We start from the raw sequence: 19,657 nt of genomic DNA on the forward strand, positions 1-19,657 counted from the left end.
CACTCGCAGTCGTTGTAGACGGTCGCACGAACTCGAGGTGGTCGTGGCTGGTCACATCTGAACTTTGAACATGTTCAAAATCCGAACGCAATCAAATACGACCGATTCACTAGCATCAGCTCGTATCCGGGGTCGTACCATCGGTCGGGCGATCATCGTGGGAGTGTTGTTCAACGTTGCACGACTTGGTGCGAGAGGTGGCACAACTAAGTAGTCGCATTTACTCGACTGGAGGTCGTACAACACTTGCACATGTGCTAGCGACCTACATGTACAGAGACCCGTCTTGCGACTGGGTGCGATAATATGATGGGCCATAAGACTGTTGCAAGACCGATCGCAACGGCTTACAACATTGCACTACCGTTGTGTGCGACCGTTCCCCTCGCAATCCCTCGTGCAACACTCGCATGTGATCGCACGAGCACAATATGATCATAAGCGACTTACTCGTGCAACGGGTTTTACTGGTTGTTTTTGTTGTACGACAGCTGTTGCAACTGTGAAATCCTCTGTGCGATATTATGAGATGACTGGCGATTGATGCCTGTTGCAGCCTGTCGCACGACCAAAAGGTCGCAAGTGGTGGTACGTCAATTGTGAAAGGGGCTTAGATTTACACCAAGAAAGATATAAATTATGTTTCCTCTCTTTCATTAAGAAGCCAATCTCAATGTTCATAATTCCCACATGATTGAGTTAGAACAATAGAAAGAGGTGCTGGTAAATTTATTTTTGCACAAGCAAATTATAATTTCAAGTGAGCTTTTCTTGCTTTTACTGTGCTATCTATTCGGAAAACAAAGTTCATTACTTAAATATCCATTTTGTCATCTTTCATACGAGACCTTGTGCGTCAAATATGATTGCCGCATGGTCGAGAAAACGTTGCTTATGAAAGCATATGATTACTTTATGCTTGGGCTTTTTTGTTATAGTTTTTTTAAATCATAATTATAGAAAGTTTACAAAGGTTTAGAAGCACATTAACGAGTGAAATGTTCTTATATTATGCTCATCAATTGCAAGTTTTGAATGAATTCTTATATTTAAAAATTATTTTAACAAGCTATGTATTAAAGGGAGCCTTCTCTTCAATCATTCGATTTCCAAGGTTTCTTCCGCATGACACACTATATTCATGTAGCGTAAAGTATCAATGCTTGCTAATAATGTCATTATATCAAAATTTTGTCATGGATTGGTGGAAATAAAACTTAAATGAAAAATAAAAAACGACAAATTATTCGATACAGGAAAATTGAATCCTCATTTTCAATAACTATTATAACCACTAGGCTCGTTTCTTATTAATTGTATCTGTGATAAAATGGAATATAGATGTCAACCAATCGATTTCCGTCTATGAAGAAAAATAATTGAAAAACTGCTTCTACGTCTTTATGCAATGAATAGACTTCTCAGAAAATATTTTGTAGTATTTAGTAATATGATAAAGTGTGATGCTGAATGTCGGGGCTACGTAACAGGAAGGTGAAATTGACATCATTGATATCGAATGAAACTATTATACATATTTACCAAAGAGCGAATGGAAAATTGTCTGAAGCACGACTGAGCTCACCTTTCAAAACAAACTGCAAACACACTTTAACTTTCAGACCACGATTGCAAATGGTCGAGTGGCTCTCCTATTCTTCAATTGGTTGTATAGGGGCAAGGGCGCGTAAAACAGGTTCATCATTTCATTGCCATTTTCATCATTCCTGTCAGTAGCTGATTTTGCGGCGGGTGGTAAGTGTATATTGGATTTTTTTGAATGACATGATAGAAAGATGATATCACATTAAAAACGATTTTGGCTGACGCCATGGTCCTTAGATAAAATAGGGAAAGAGCTGGCCATAAAAATATGAAGAGAAGATAAAGCGAGAGAGAAGGGAAGGAGTGGAGGATACAGCAAGCGAGAGAATATAAGATGTCGGGTAAAGGGGAGTATAAAAGCATGTGAAGAAATTCTGGTATGAAATAGATATTCGCAAGGTCACTGAAAATTGAAGCGAAAAATGATTGGGAGCTACATTCTTCGTGAAAATAGGCTTATTATGAACCCTATGAATGAGTTATGATACATTAGGACCTTTTTCACATTGAATATTGAATCATGATTGTATTGATGATTGCAATTCGTCTTTAAAAATAATCGGACCTTTCACCTTTCGAAAACTGTGAATTGAATTCGAATTCCCGAGCGAAGGCGGTATGTGTCCTTGGTGACTTGTCAATCAAAGCACTACATCGATACGATGCGTGCATGACAATTGTATTATCTACGGAGGCACTTGAAAGGAAACGTAAGTTCCATCCCCAGAAAAGGTTTTGGAGGTCAAGCCTTTCACACGTAAAATTCGTACCGCTATTTGAGTGAAACTTAAGTGGAATTCACTTCCGAAGTAGAATTTGAATTCGTGATTGTGATTAGCGTTCGTGATTGAAGTTTGGTTTCACACGTGCTAAAAATTCGTCAATGACGAATTTTTAGCACGTGTGAAACCAAACTAGAACATGATAAGAATCATGAACGTTAATCACAATCACAATTTTCGAGTGAACGTGTGGAAGGTCCGATGATTCTAAAAATGAATTGCAATCATGATTACATGATAATTCAAGATTCACGTGTGAAAAGGCTGGCTAGTAAAAAAAAAACACTTTTCCAGGTTTATCTTACATTGTTCATAATTCATGGTCAAGCCGAGGGAATTTGATTTTTTGGAGGATTATGCAGATTATCTTATTGCCCCATCAGAGGTTACTTCAGCTATACTGAGAAAGAAAAAGCTAATCTCCTTTCAGACTCAAATGGGGCCTTTATAAATAATAATTTTCTCATCATTGTTTTTCCCAAATTTCAACACATTTGGTGGAAAAATAAGGGTACTGATCAGTGGTCGTATATCATTTCATGTGGTTTATTTCCATTTCGATCAATAAGTCGTCTTCTGTCATACATCTTGGCAATAGATGATGCACATTATACAAGAAATGCACGTAAGCGCGTGCATGCAGGGCCAAATAACGAACTATGTGCGATAAGAGCCAACGGCGAGTCGAGCACAGAGTTCATTATTTAGGTCCTCTATGCACAAAAATGCGTGCATTTTTTGTTTTATACAACCCATGTTACTGAGCTACCCCGAATGCTATAGTTGATCTAAATTCTAGATAATTCTAGATAATTCCAGACCTCGTACGCACTATCCTGCACTCTGACGACAGAGTGCAGGATAGTACATTTGGTATGACGTCAGAGTGCAGGATAATGCATTTTGGATGCCATAGTGCAATTTGCTGAATAACATGTGATCCGATATGGACCAATCAGATTACAGAACATTCTTGTGAGTTTTATAATATGAACTATAAATTAGCGTTTTTACAGTGTATGGCTGTGATCTAAAGTAGATAGTAACATACTGGGCGGTGATAGTATCAGAAACTCGTGATTTTGGCTAAAATGTTTTGTCCACAGTGTGTTAACAATGTGTTCACAGTGTGTTTACAGTGAGGGGGCAATGTGAAATCATTTTCACACTGTAACAATGCCCAAAGTTAACCTTGGGTATCGCATATTTACATAGTATGTGAACACATTGTGCGACATTATGATTTTCAGCAAGGGTAAGTGCGATAGGTTTACTTCCAATTCGTCTTATGCCAATTCGTCCAATTGCAAACTCGTCTACAATCAGTTCGTCCATTATCTTCATGTTCTAATTGCCAATTCGTCCACTCACCATTTCCCAGTTGGTACAATAGCCATGTAGTCCATATACCATTTGGTCTATTTGGACTAAGTGTTAATTGTGTAAAATGAATGAAAATGAAACGGATATTAGACCAACTGGTTATGATACGTAATGGTCATGGACGAAATGGTGGTTAGACGAAGTGGTGGTTGGACCAACTGGTTATTGGATCTAATGGTTCTTAGACGAAATGTTGATGGATGGAATGGCATTAGACTAAATGAAAGTAGACCATGTGGTGAGTGGACGCAATTTACCAGTGCGATATTAATTCAGACCCCTCTCTTTAAATATTAAAGCAAAATCATTATCATTGTATTTGTTTATACAAAATTATACAAACTGCCGATTTCCTGCGACGAGTGGAATTACATAAACCAAATATTGTATGCAATGACCTTTGGTATCAGTCACGATTCCTAAAGAAACTCGTCTGTTATCATGGCTATTAATCCGCGATAAAAAAACCCTCCCCTTTTAAACTGTTTGAACTCATGAAGTTTATGCCTTACGACGAAGGCTTTTCAATCGCCTTGAAGTAATGCATTTTGATTTTGTCAAGCTCTATATTGTCCGGCCTTGACGATATTGAAGCGAGCTTCGTGCTCTTTCTTGCAAGGAATTCATTCACGTGAACTCTAATTTCATAAGATGTTTTTTTTGCTCCTTTCTATAAAATGATGTTTGATATAGCGGTGGAAGTATCGAGACCGACTCAATTCAGACAAATTACAATCTTTATTATCCCACTGCTGCCAACATTATATGGGGTCAATTAATGTGTTACCATGGTAATCACCATGATGGAAATATTACCATGTCTTTATGAAAGCTTAGCAATCATCGTAGATTTTTTTTAATTTACAATTGATTGTATTGACTACAATGTACAATAAAATTGTAAAAATCAAGCGTGCAATTAATATCTTAGCTTCGTGTTACGGGACTCCGGTGCATCTCCCGCACACCTTACGAATAATCCACGGTCCTCCTATTTTGGAACAAATCGAATTCTGCTTGTTTTCTGAAAATGTGAGATTTGAGATTTCAATTAATTGTCATGATACTAATATATCTATCTTTGATGATTACAAGCTATTCTAGAGTGAGGCCCTATAATTGGATTCAAATCGTAGGATTGCAATGACGTCATTACGACTAGATATTCAATTCGCTTGTATTCTAATAAGGATTTACATATTTGAACGTATTTTTTCGATGATTTAGAACTTAAAACGGTAACACGGGCCTTCAAATTGTATTACGCTTTATTCCGAAATCGGGTTACAGGCTAATCATGAGATGTTGCAGAACTTTCGGCAATGGGGGATTTCAAGTTCAGTGTTGACCTTTTGGTGTTGGTGTTAGGTCAATTTTTACATGATTATAACACCAAACATAAAATGAAGATGGTCCCGAAAAGTCACTCACTAATTGTTGAGATGTCAATAATGTGATCTGGGTCAGTTTTACAAACTCTGAATAAGTTTTGGAGCAAGGGGAAGCAATCCAAATTTCAACACTAACACCAACACCAAGGCCAACACCGGACTTGAAATCACCCATTGTAATTTGAAAGTCAAGGAATTAATTCCGTTAAACTGGTAAGCAATCGATACATGAATTAGGAATGACTGCTAAACGTTCTATTCGACTTCAGTGATTTTAGTACAAACCTTTTATGTAATGATAGCTATTCCACCAATTGGTATTAGTAAGTAATGTCATGAACATTCTTTTCCTGGAGATGAGTTCTTTAACATTGTCATCTGTCAACTCTCCTTCAATTTGACTGGCTGAGAAAGACGGTTGTCCAACTCTTACTTTGGCAAAGATTTATAAACAAAATTATTGATTTTTTTTTTAATTTTCACATTAACAAATTAACAAAGAAAATTCAATAAATTGAGTAGGTAACAAAATTATTTGAGTTGAAAAACAATGAACAAAGTTTTATTATGACATATCAATCTAAAAATGTTCAAAAACTAACAAGTCATTTCATGAAACGCTGATCGGCATACTGAATGTATTACCTACGGAACAATATCTTCACTGACCTAAACAGATTTAAAACTTATATTTGGTTAGTTGTAAAATCATTTAAAATCAAATCTCATCGAAAGAGATATATAATGGAAAAGCATAAATACAAAGTACACTGAGAAGGTTCACCAGCATGACCAAGGTATTAATATATTATGCTAAAAAATTATCCGAGGCAAAACACTGTCAGGAGGAGAAATAGAGATTGGTAGAACGTAAATGCAAATTAGTGGGTCTATGAAGCGGGGCATGAGACCTTCTTATCAGTCAAAAAAATGAAATTGAAATAACCGGAGCAGATATACCGGAAATTCATATTGAATGTGCATTAAACCAGGGGCGGATGCATGATTTCCAAAAGAATGGGGGAGGGGGAATTTTCTCGTAGAAAAATTTGACAACCAAATAAAAAAGGTCTTCTCTTTCAAGAGTTTTAATGGCATTTTTACATTACATATTTTATGTGTGCCTCTCAAGGGGGGGGGGGGGGATGGCGGTCACGGGCCACCTTTGCCCCCCCCCCCCCTCCCATGGATCCGCCAGTGCATTGAACCATTGCGTTTGGTCGGCGGATCTCTCCAAATACCAGACTTATCGAATAAGATTTACCATGTCAGCGTTTTATCGAATCAAGATGAATGACGACCATGAAGACTGGGTGGGTGCCAAATGAAATTTGATCTGCCGTTATCGACCAAAATGTTTTGACCGCCAACATCGCCAAGCTCTTCGGGTGACTGTAGCTGATTTTCTTTTCTTTTAAATATTTATGTAGGCACGATATTTTATTGTTTGTTAACATTGACATAGACTCTTGTAAAGCCCCCAAACTATAGATTAGCACCACCTAACTACGTCTACTACTGCTGCACTACTACAACTGGCTCACAGTGACGATCATGAATACTGGTGCCAAATAAAATTTGATCTGCCGTTATCGACCAGAATGTTTTGACCACCAACATCGCCAAGCTCTTCGGGTGACTGTGGAACGACTACTGCTGCACTACTACAACTGGGTTACAGTTTGGGCGGGAGGGGAGGGGGCCTTGGGAGTCATGAACCCCAAATTTTTCACGAACAAAAAAAAAAGAGAAAATGGAAGAAAAGGCAAGAAAGAAGGGTGAAAAGTATTATTTCCTTTAAAAATTGGTCAAAATCTATCACAACATTATATTTTTGGTATTAAAATGTCAAAGATTTTGCCCAATCCCTTCGCCCGCTCGCAACTTTTTACAAATTTTGCCCAATACGCCTTTCCTGGGCCCCTTCAATTTTTATGACTCATTACGCCACTGAACGCTACTACTACAAGCACCGCCACTACTACTACTACTACTACTACTACTACTACTACTACTACTACTACTACTACTACTACTACTACTACTACTACTACTATTGCTACTACAACCACCACCACCACCACTACTACTACTACTACTACTACTACTACTACTACTACTACTACTACTACTATTGCTACTACAACCACCACCACTACTACTACTACTACTACTACTACTACTATTGCTACTACAACCACCACCACTACTACTACTACTACTACTACTACTATTGCTACTACAACCACCACCACTACTACTACCACTACTACTGCTACTGCTAATATTGCTACTACCAATATTTCTACTACTACTACTACTACTACTACTACTACTACTACTACTAATACTACTACTGATACTACTACTACCAATACACTTCTACTACTATTTTACTACTACTACTACTACTACTACTACTACTACTACTACTACTACTACTAAAACTATCACTACTACTACAATTACTTCTACTACTACTACTACTACTACTACTACTACTACTACTACTACTATAATACTACTACTACTACTACTACTACCACCACTACTAATACTACTACTACTACCACTACTACTACTACTACTACTACTTCTACTTTTACTACTTCTACTAACTTCTAGTAAGATACGTCTACTACTATTATCAATCCCATAAACAATGAATGAAACCATATGAAAAAAGTAAAAGATGAAACAAATAAACAAATAAATGTATAAATAAATAAAAATAACACAATAGCAAATTTAAAAATCGAATCGTGATTTTTTAATTAATTCATGCATAAACTTACAAAATGATCTTTAATCGTTTCTGATCTGTTGTACTTCCTTTTCTTTATAAACTAAAACAATTTTAACGCTATATTAAGGAAAAATTTAACCTTGAAACATAATGTATTTAGCGCATTTGCATCGTCGGAAATATACAGAGTTTACAGATATATAAAACATTCTACTAAAATGGATTTGTTCAAGTTCCTAGTTACCTAAATACATTAAAAAAATAATGCGTTTGTTATATAAAGTGATTTTTTCTTCTTGTGTTTTTAGGAATTTATCTTAATTTAAGGTGAAATGTAATCTGATGCACTTTCTGACCAGCATTTCTATCCAGTGTAAAAAAATGAGCATTGAACATGTTTGGCTACTGACACTGATTTTACGTTTTTGACATGCACTGACAATTACTTTTTACCGAAGCAATTTGATAATATAACAGTGCCAGCATGAAGAAGATCCTTTGTGTTTGGCACTTGTGGTATATTATGTATTATTATTTTTTTTTAGAAAATTGATATTTGATATTCAGGGAAAAATGCCTGATATATATTGTATCCCAGAGGAAATTGTGTCTTAAAATACTGTATCCAACATAAACGGAAGCTTTGGCTTGTCATAAAGATGGCACACAAACCCTTCAATGTCTGTGTTAACTAGGGAACGAATAAATTCTTGATGTATCATCTAATTTGTTTGGGAAATTACATCTTTCCAAGGACATAGGGAAGCCAGCCTCGTCATTATTACAGATGCCATGTTCAAATGTCATCCATACGACATAAGCTGGGCCCCAACTTTAGGAGGATTAATTTCATTTTGAGAAACCATGATGAGGTTTAGAGCTAATTAGCCAATGAATTATATATAGATTAATCGCGGTGAACATTCTCGGCCTAGAGTACACATGTTTTCCCTCTCGAACCTGTTCTATTGCTACGAAATAACAAGCATGCTTTATACCATGGTCACATTTGCTCTACGGCGGCCGTACGGCGAGTCGAAAACAGCCGTTTCAACATTTTTTGTACCAACTTCATATAGGTGGTTTGAATTAAAATTAATAAAACGGCTGTTTTCGACTCGCCGTACGGACGCCGTAGAGCAAATGTGACCAAGGTATTACGCTAATTCTAGCTGATTAATTGACTAGCTTGTTGTCCGCAATATAAAAAAAAAGAGCCAGGGGCGTCGCTAGGACTTTTCCGGTAATGAGAGGTGTGGAGGCCCTGAATACCTGAATACAATGGAGCGTTGTGGCCCAGTGGATTAGTCTTCGGACTTTGAAACAGAGGGTCGTGGGTTCGAATCCCAGCCATGGCGTAATTTCCTTCAGCAAGAAACTGATCCACAATGTGCTGCACTCAACCCAGGTGAGGTAAATGGGTACCGGTAGGAAGAAATTCCTTAAAAAGCTGTGTGCGCTATGAACGCCTAGCTTAGCCGGGTAATATAGGAGCGCCTTGAGCACCTAACAAGGTGGATATGTGCGCAATATAAATACCCTATATACCGACAAATATCGGTACCGATTTCTGACAAATGTCGGTACCGACATTTGTACCATGTGCCATGCTAGGGTTCCGCATTCGTCTTGGTCACATTTCCTTTCGCTAAACCTAGGGGCAGATCCAGCCTTAATCAATAGGGGGAGGGGCGAACAAGATTTCCATTCGCATTTCCCCCGTCGTGGTTGCCCAAATCTTATTTTTTAAGGGGTTACTCCTTGCTAAAATTTCATTCTTAGAAACAAGGTATTTCACGTAACCTGAATATAAAAAAGTTACCGTGCGAGCTCGAAGAGCGAGCTCAAATTTGTAGATATCTTATATATTTAGACCTGAGAATTGAACATTTTGAGCAGCTTTTGTAATTATGAACTAGATGCGTATATAACTAGAGGATCCATGCGAGCGCGAAGCGCGAGCTGAAATTGTTAATATACTTGGCCTGCAAAAAGATATGTTAAAGAGAGTTTGCAGGGATCCATGAATAAAATACTTATCTCACCAATCCAATTTTCTTTTTTTTTAATTCGACCTGAAAACTCGATTGTAATAATGAAGAGGATGGATGTATTATCCAAACAATTGATGCGGGGGCGAAGCGCGAGCTGATTTTTTTATATTTCGACCTGTATTAAAATCGGACAGTCATTGCAGATTATGTAATCGTGAAAAGGAAGGGATATGAACTTATGATGCGAGTGCGAAGCGCGAACTATTTTTTTTAAATATATGTTATATAAAGGAGCAAACTCAAATTCAGCATCTGTATTTGAACAAGGTGTGTTTCTCTATAAATATTAATGCGAGTGTGAAGCGCAAGCTGAGAATTTTTTTATATTTCAACTTGAAAAATAGTTATGTTACACGTTTCTATATAAGAAACACAAACAAACTCAGATGTCGCATCTGTAATTTAACGAGCTGTGTATCTTAATAAACATAATGCGAGCGCTAATTCAGTGCGAGCTAAAATTTTCGATATGCTCACCAGAAAGAAAATTTTCAAGCACTGTCCAAAATGAAGAAAAATTTTTGGAGAGGGTATGGATCTCACTGAATTATGGTGCGAACGCAAAGCGCGAGCAGATTTTTGTTTTTATATATTTTGATCTTAAGCCGGCATATTCTAATCAATGTTCGTTTAGGAGCGCGAGCTGAAAACTTTTGATCTCTTGACTTAAAAACTTAAAATTTTCACACGTTTTTATAAAAAGAATAAACTCAGATTCTGCATATGTAATTGAACAAGCTGTGTATCTTAACATAATGCGAGCGCTAAGCGCGAGCTGAAATTTTTGATATACTGACCAGAAAGGGAAATATTAAGCACTGTTTAATATAAAAGAAAATTGTGGAGAGGATGTCGATCTCACGAAGCGCAAGCTGTATTTTTTTTTAAAGATTTAAACCTGAAACCTGGACATTCTAATCACTGTAGGTAAATAATCTGACAGCTTTGGATATTCGAATTACTGTCGGTACAAAAAGCTCCCCATGTTCGCATTGCAGAAAAAATAATAAAATTTAGCGATAACAGTATTTTTCCCGACAGGCATCAGTCCAACTGCCCTGTGCTTGCCTAACAGAGAATTTATAATTTTTCCAACATCTCAAAATCCGCATCTTTAATTACTTAATCAAAACCTTGTCTATCCTCTTCCCTTCTCTCTGATTATTCCCCTTCCTTTTATTTTCCTTTTATTTTCATTTTGTTTCCTCTCTTTCTTTCTCTCTGCTTTCTTTCTTTCTTTCTTTTTCTCTTTTTGTTAACTCTTTCTCCCTCCTTTTTCCCCCTCTCTCTTCTTTTATTTATTTTTCCCGACGGCAGCGCATATTTACCGACGATATCTGGAGTAGTGGCGGGGGGGGGGGGGTGTCGCCACCCCCCCCCCCATTTAGCGAAGGCCCTGTCTAGAGCTCGTTACTAAATGACTTTTATCATTTTGACTTGAACACTCTTAAAGTGATTTTTTTTGCATTATTGCTTACATTGATATTACTATTTTATACTAACATAGCTAACACGCTAGCATGACTTAAAAACAAGGAACCCAATGTTTGTGCCTGTGGGAATAATACTACGTGACTCAGGAAAATGTCATTTGCAAGTTACGGGTCACGTAACCAAATATGTTTTTGCCCTTTTCTTTATATTCTTGACAAAAATATTCCTTATTTCTTCATTCCTACCCTTTTGTCAAAGCTAACGTCTACTTAAAGTATTAAAGCCTTCTTTAGTCTTTAATTGAAATGTCTGTTCACTTCTATATTAAACCCTGCCAACCGGATATGCCGAGGGGGCAATCAGATTTTTCCATTATTTTCACCCCTCTTAAGATTTTTTGCTATTCTTAATTTCCATATTGCATACGTACATGTAGGCTCCATTCGGCCTCATATTGGGAATTCGAAGCATCCTTTTTATAAATTAATTCATAGGTCTATTCCCGTGGGATACCCTCCTATTTTCTAGGTATAGTTCAAAGGATTAGGCTGAAATTGAATGGAACCAGCAGAATTAATTTCTTAATGGAAACCATGTACATTATGTCGAATAAAAGAAGGTTTCTCCTCCAATGCCGTTAACTTTATAGGGTCTTTTTTTTTTATAGGAATCGTGCTATACATGTATAATACAGTATGCTAGACCTACATTTTTAAACAAGCTTGATTAATTATCCTGAATGAAGTCTTTAATTTGGTACTGGATTAATTTTCATAATTATTTAAGTTTGTTTTAGACGGAGATGATTAAGTTTAAACTTTACCTCAAAATAATATAGACTTGCTGTCAATGGCGAAATGACCCCAATATTTTTAGGGGCCATATATGGCGTATTGGAAAAAAATATATTGAAAACAATTGCAAGAAAGCGAATCGAGCGAGCAAAACTTTCGAAATTTGTATTACGAAAATCAAAATTTGTGATAGATTTTGACGTAATATTCAGAAATAACACATTTCACCCTTCTCTCTCTCGTTTTTTTTTTTTTTTTTTTTTTTTTTTGGGGGGGGTAGGGGGTTCCTGAAGCTCCCCAATCTTTAGGCCACTGCCTGCTATAGTAGTAATAAAAACAGTAAAAATTTATTTCAGATTTATGTTGTTTTCAATCATTACAACATTACAATCTGACAATAAAATGATAGATGCATGTGAGCTACTCATCTCTACAAACATATTTTCTATCGATGTTCTACCTTTAAGTTATTAAATTTCTTCCGCATTCATTGTCATGACAATTTCTAAATGTAAACACTGGCTACCCACTTTCAGTTTAGAATTCATAAATGGCATAAATGTCTCTTAGTAATGTCACTTATAATATGGAAAAATATGGAGAAGGAAACGCGACTGCTCGAATGTTCATGAACTTAAAATGAGCAAACTCATTTTCACCTCAGCTTCCAACGAAGTTTGAGATATGGAAATATGAGTAGAAAAGTCCTTTTCATGAAATGAATACACGAAAATAAGAAGAGTGGCAAAAACAATCATTTAGATGGCGTTCTGAACTTTCCACCTTCTTTGATTTTGCTTTCCCATTTTCATCATCTGTTAAATAAATGAATTATGGGACTGGAGATTGGTCATCAAGAACTATTTGTACAGGTCCGTTGATATCACATGTTATATTTACCCGTACAAATAAATTTCGAGCTAGCCTTTCATCCGTCCACGGATTTTTTTGCCGCACGATCTACACTATACTTAATGTTTGAAGACACTGAATTATTATTTTTTTGTTCTTTGAAAGGAGCTTTAAGTAATTTTAGTTAAAGTATTGGCAGTGAAAATGAAAGAAAATCTTAAGATCCTTATATTTCGCAGAAAGAAAAAAAAAACCCTGAATATACTAGTTTGTATTCTGTTAAGCCATGGTTACACCAAACCCGGATTCTCCAGAATAAATTCGGATTGATTATAGCCGAATTTGGCCTAATTCGGATGGTTTCGATGGATTCGAATGTTCCCGAATCCTTCCTGAATCGCGGAGGGAGAACAGAATACTTCCGAAACCACCCGAATACGTGTATTCGGATGTATTCGCAGCTGATTCGGTTCCGGTGTAACCTATCCTTTATGTCTGTAATGGTCTCAGTCACACTAATGAACAGACTCCAAACCGACTGACGGTATAACGTCATTAACAATAATGTTATAGGTTTTGTCGATACGGACTCAGCTTAAAGTGATTGGTTAACATTGGTTTGACTTTTAAAAAATCTGAGCTAGAAGGTCACACTTGTCACCTGTGTCTGTGATATGTTACAAAAGTGAAGCCCAGAAAAAATTGCGTTCGAAAATAATTATTTAGTGCTTCAAAAATTGAAATATAAAGTGACCGAAAACACCATCTTGATTTCATCCCATACACTTATGTGTACTATTTAGGCGTCTATAAGACGCCTATTTACAAAATCGGGGTTTGCCTTGTAGTTTTAGCTTTTCATTCTCAATAATGGTTGTTTTCAGGGTTTATTAGTTCTAATACATGCACTTGTACACATGTTTCATCTTGGTTTGAGAATTTTTTAAATCGGCTGCTCACAAAGTTAAACAATACCTTTAACTTGTGTGACTATTGCATTACCTGGCGTAGCGCGACCGACTCAGGGTAATAATTAATGAAGTAAATTTCTCCATATTCAAGATTATGAGTCACTTTTTACCGGCCGTACGGAGAAGGAGGAGGGGGGGGGGGCAGACGGCAGTTGCCACCAGAAATTTTTGAAAGCTTATCTTTTTGTAAATTAAAATTTGCACAAAATCCACTAAAAGTATGTACGGAATCCTTCTATTTCACTTTGCTTCGCTCAGACACTTTCAAGTTTTTTTTCCGAAAAAGTTTACGCGTCCGGCCCCCCCAGCAAGAAAGTTGTATGTACGGCCAATGCTCTCTTATCAGTGCTACATATTCAGCATTTGGATTCATCACATAGTTTGTTCGTTTGTTGTTTTATTTCTTTCTTTCGTCTATTTTGTGTATGTGTTTGGGTTTGTTCTTCCTTCCTTTTTTCTTGCTGTCTGTTTTTTTTTGGTGTTCAGTGTCTATACTAATTGGAAGGGGGTATATAATATATTTACTCGTTTAGTGTTATTTGATCCAAATTCCCCCTTTTCAAACTCATTGTTTTGTTTTATTGTGTAATATCTTAGACTATGTATTTGCCTAGTTGTAGACTCATTTACATATCATATTCTGTAATGCTTTTGACTAATGATGTATCTGTTCGATGCAATCACTTTGGTGTGTTATTTTCTGAAACATTTATATTCAGATTATGCATGGTTATATCTATAAACTATATTTTTATCAAATCTTCATTCAAATTATTAAAAATGATCATGATTCAGAACGTTAATTATAAAGGAATTTACTTGAAATTGAAATGAAAAAGGTTTTATTATTATTATTGCACTTTTGCACATTTGCAGCCAAAAGGCTGAATTGAGTACAATTTACAGGTACAACTGGTTAAAAACATCAAACAGGAAATAACTCAATTATGAAGAGAGTACGTGCATACTCAAAGGAAAGGGAAAAGTAAAATAGGAAAAGAAGTAGGCCTCCTATTTATTTATCTCGCTGTTTGTCTGGTTTTTCCCCTTTCCAATCGAGGCCTTTATCAATTTCAAGCTCTAAGCTTAAGTGGAGGTCTCCCACTTTTCAAAATGTATTATGTCGATATATGTATATATATTTTTTTTTTCTGCTATTTGTTTTTATAATAAAAAAAAATCATCAGGTATAAATATATTTCAATTAGATTGTTAGAATGTATGTATGCATATGTTATTCATTATGTCATTTGCTTATTGTAATGTTATGCTGAGAAAAAATTACTGCACTTGTATATACTTTTGTTATTGGAATGTGGAAATAAATCAAATCAACATCATATCAAAATATTTAACACCATTTAACACGGGGCTACTTTGTTACACACCGTTAACATATCTTGTCATACAGAGGATCATTTCCACAGTCAGTCCATGTTTCTGTGCTTCCTCGGGCAGATTCATCAAGTTTGAAAACACTTATTATCCAAAGATTTTGTCGATTACCTCGTAACGCGCGAGCTTTAAGATTATTGTAGCAGTATTTTGTAACGCCAGATAAAACTTCGTCTCCTGATCGGTTTTCCTCTTTTTGCAGCTCTCTGTACTCAAAATCTGTATTACAATGTAATACATTCGAGGACAGATTTCAAAGATTTCATAGTAACATGTTATGAAATACATTCTTTTTTAGACGAGGTGATGGCATCTTGATTGGGGGCATGGCGATCTTATAAGATTAACCTTTTTTCCGGATTCATAAAGAGGGGATATTGTAGAGTTTAAAGACAAAGATCATTATTTTGATGCTCTCTATTTTGTTACTTCCTTCATTTTATCTCTCCCCCTTTCTACGTATACGTATGTTCATGACTTGAAAAACCATAGGTACCCCCGGACACGTACCTTTTACCTTTTTAATTTCAGATTCGCTGACATCAAAGCTAAATTGGGAATATATGTTCGGTTTCCATAGTTACCTTTTGGTAACTAACGAAAATAACTATTATATGGCTTTGTCGGCTACTTAACTTATTTAGTAAATGTTACGTAAGTCCTTTTATATTAATGTAGCTATACGAATAAGTAGTTACCATGTTTTAGGTTATATTGGCCTAGCCACATTGCGGGGACTGCGGAACGATTTTGAAGGTGGGAGAAATTACAATATGTTATGATCAACTTCACTTTATGTGCATTGTTAGTAAAAAAAAAAAAAAAACGGGGAAGGGGGGGGGGGTGATTCTGCGCCCGTACAATGATGACGAAAATTTAACGAAGCTCATTTAGCATGTTTTGTTTGTCAGTATTTTACTCTGTTAATTTCAGTATTCGTTTTAGGCTGGTGGTTTAAAGATGTCATAATCTACCGGTTTGTACGTGAACAAAACGGTATCCATGGACAATTCACGAGCTGCATGTCAAACTAATTTGAGTGTGCCATTGATTCTTTCGTGTGAATACAGAAGGAATCGACCTTGAAATCATCCGTCTGTTTTTACACAAAATCAATTTTGAGAATATGTAAATACGAATGTTTACGTTACATGTTGATATAGGGGTGCGCAACTCTCCGGTTACTCTATAGCTGTCGCGTCTAGCTTGCGTTTACATTTAGCTAGCTCTCTACAAATACAGGAAAGAGTTACCTAGGCTCATTTAAAAATAATAACTTCGCCATAACAACGGATGCCTAAGAAATAACGAGCTTGGTGCTTTTTTGGCAAAGGCGCCTCATGAATGGAAGTGGGTGTCTGTGGATGGGAGGGTGCGTGGGTACGTGTGTGGGGTGTGAGTGTGTATGTTTGGGGGGGGGGTCGAGGTGGAGTGACCGAGTAGTCTAAGGTGCCTGGCAAGACATATGGAAGTCCGAGGTTCGATTCCCTGCCATGCCACTTATGCCATTGAGCAAGCCATTTATTCATCATTGCTTTTTTATACTTCATTAATATAAATGAAAACACTGAAGGCATTATTGAATCAATGTTGCAATGGGAATGTTCCCTATTGTGGTTTAGTCAGCTGTGCAAACCCTACAGGGCCTGAATTGCAGCCTATTCATGCCTTGTGTACTGAAGGCCCTCACAGCAAGTTTTGTATGTGCTGGTCTTTGCGTGGAGACACACTTGTTGATCAGAGTTTTAATCAGGGTCTGTGCCTGCAGACTAACTATGGTTAGCGTTTCATGTTTGTGAATGGGACTGATAGCTCGCCTTTTTCACGAAAAAATGAAATTTTCTGCTCCTACTCTAGAAAGTATAGAACTTTCACAGTCTGCTGGTTCATTATATCCTCTGAAAGATGCATCCACCAATCTCTCAATGTGGTTGGTGATTTTATTCAAATGTGCGTCTTGGAAGACGCATGAGCATTTTTATGAGCGGGCGGGGGGGGGGGGGGGAGAGACACCTATACAGAGATTTGAAATATAGTTGCCCCACCTATACGTCTCTCTGTTATACTTTTTTTTTAATCTCCTTTTTCCTTTTTCCCCCTTCTATATTTCTTGAATTTTCTCCCTTTTTTATATGCTCCTTGAACAACCTGGTGGGTGTTCGCCCCCTGTCGACCGGTGCCACAGCCCCTTGCCAAATCATTTGATAATATGCCTCACACAATCATTTCCACTCAATAATACATTGCGTTTCCCCGGCATCCTCCTTCCGACGCCAGGAGAAACAGATGGTGTGCAGAGTGCACCAAACTCTGTTGCCTAAGAGATGTCTTTGAATCTGACTTGGGTTATTGATTTCTGTTTGCAGTCTGCCATGTGATGGATGACATCCTTATGTTTTTTATAGCGATTGTACCTACACATGGGTGAATTCGCCATGTCTTCTTTGATTCAATAAGAGTTCATAATAAATATCTAAGTAGGTCTGCACAGAAATTTATTCGTTATTACTTTTATAATATTATTTAAAATGGTTGTATTACTTAATGGTCGTATAAAATGGCGGTTTTTACCCAATGCATTATGTTTGATTAAACTGAGCAGTTTATTCGTTCATAATTAATGGCATACTTGGAAAATTACTTGACATATGTCTTATGCAATGAGGTAATGCATCAGTACATTATCATTGCTCTCCACTACGCCTCTGTCAAGAAATATGATAACTTTAATTTTAGGCAGTACATTTTATTCAAATAACTTATGGTGATAGTACTTGCTCTTTAGTTCAGTTTGCGTACTTGGGGACGTGTGTATATGTGGTGTGAGGGTGTGTGCTTGTATGTTTGAAAGAAGAGAGAATGAGCTGGATAAGGAGAATTGGGATGGAATAAAGAAGGAAAGAAGATAGTGAAAGACAGAGAGAGAGAAAAGAGAGAGAGAGAGATGTAACAGAAATATGTAAACAAGAACAAAGTATGAATAAAATTTCGGCAAGGAAGGTCGTGAGTTTTAAACTGAACGAAATCCCAAATTTGCACCTTCAGTTAAAACGTTCTCTTTTTTATACTATTGAAATCCAATCGGCTGTAAATGCACATAAATTGAATCATTTTAATGCGTTAATGGTCATTTTAATCCTCTCCGAATCCCCAATAATCAATTAATTCCGAGTCGTTTAACAGTGCGAAATTGTGTTCGTTTATTGATTCAATTTCGCTGGTTCGAATATTGAATGCGCGTGACGGTCAGTTAACATGAGGACTGTAGAGACGTGTGGGCGCCGCAAACATGGATGAGTTCAAATGCTATATCCCGTATACAGCTATATCAAATTCTATTAATTCAAAAGATGGACAATGGCTTATTTTTCAGTCCATTTCTAGCTTCGCCATTTTACATCAGAAAAAAATAATCAGGATGATTGCATTTGGATATCAATAGTACAGGCCTACTCCTAAACTTTGGTAGAAGCGGTAATTATCATGATTATTATGTACTTCTCCTAATTGCCTCACCCCGGATTACTTTTAGTTATATATTTGTTGATTGATACTGGAATCAACCTTGGCTTGCTTATGAATTTATTCATCATGTGTATGCCAAATTTTTACATTTGATCCATTTTTTAGAATCATAATGTAGATATAGATCATGGAAGGTTATTAAAGACGGCTCACGCACATAACCACACACACACACACACACCCTCTCACAGGCACCCTCATGCACACAATAAATGTTCGAGGACTAAGTCACTACTTGGCTATATTTGACAAAAAAGACAGCAAAACCTACATGGACGCACACGCACACACATATACATACACCCTCACAGATACAACTGTATACCCATCTCTCTCTAACTGTCTCACGCCCCCATTTCTTCAATTTTCAACCCCCTTCTGTCTACGACCCCCATTCTCTTTCTATAATTATTCTACCCCTTCCCCTTTCCTTGGACTTCTTGCTTACCCTTTCTGTCATTGCCTTGCCCTTTGTCAGCTTGTCAATTCCCCTATATCAACCAAACTATTCAAATTCTCTTGTCGAGGATGATATTTCTGATTGCATTTAACCTTAACTTTGTTTCTTCTTAGTTTCATGAACAGTGCATAACTCTCCCTCTCCTTTCCACTTTCCCCCTTTTTTCTACCCACCATCGCTCATTTTTGCAACCCCCGAAGCTAAAGTCGCACCAAGGAAACCAACTCCAACAGACCGGTGATTGGTTATTGGTAATGACTTAATA

General features: G+C 36.8%; 1 protein-coding gene across 1 annotated transcript in view; it reads left to right on the plus strand.

The window, feature by feature from the left end:
- The first annotated feature begins 3,881 nt into the window (after positions 1 to 3,881).
- Positions 3,882 to 19,657, plus strand: part of LOC129276857 (alpha-2B adrenergic receptor-like) — a 29,427-nt gene continuing 13,651 nt past the window's right edge. The window contains exon 1 of the mRNA XM_064109183.1: positions 3,882 to 4,008. Coding sequence (XP_063965253.1) covers positions 3,882 to 4,008 — 127 coding nt within the window. The remainder of the gene's footprint in view (positions 4,009 to 19,657) is intronic.

This window comes from Lytechinus pictus, chromosome 14 (assembly GCF_037042905.1).
Source record: "Lytechinus pictus isolate F3 Inbred chromosome 14, Lp3.0, whole genome shotgun sequence".
Classification (NCBI taxonomy): Eukaryota; Metazoa; Echinodermata; class Echinoidea; order Temnopleuroida; family Toxopneustidae; genus Lytechinus; species Lytechinus pictus.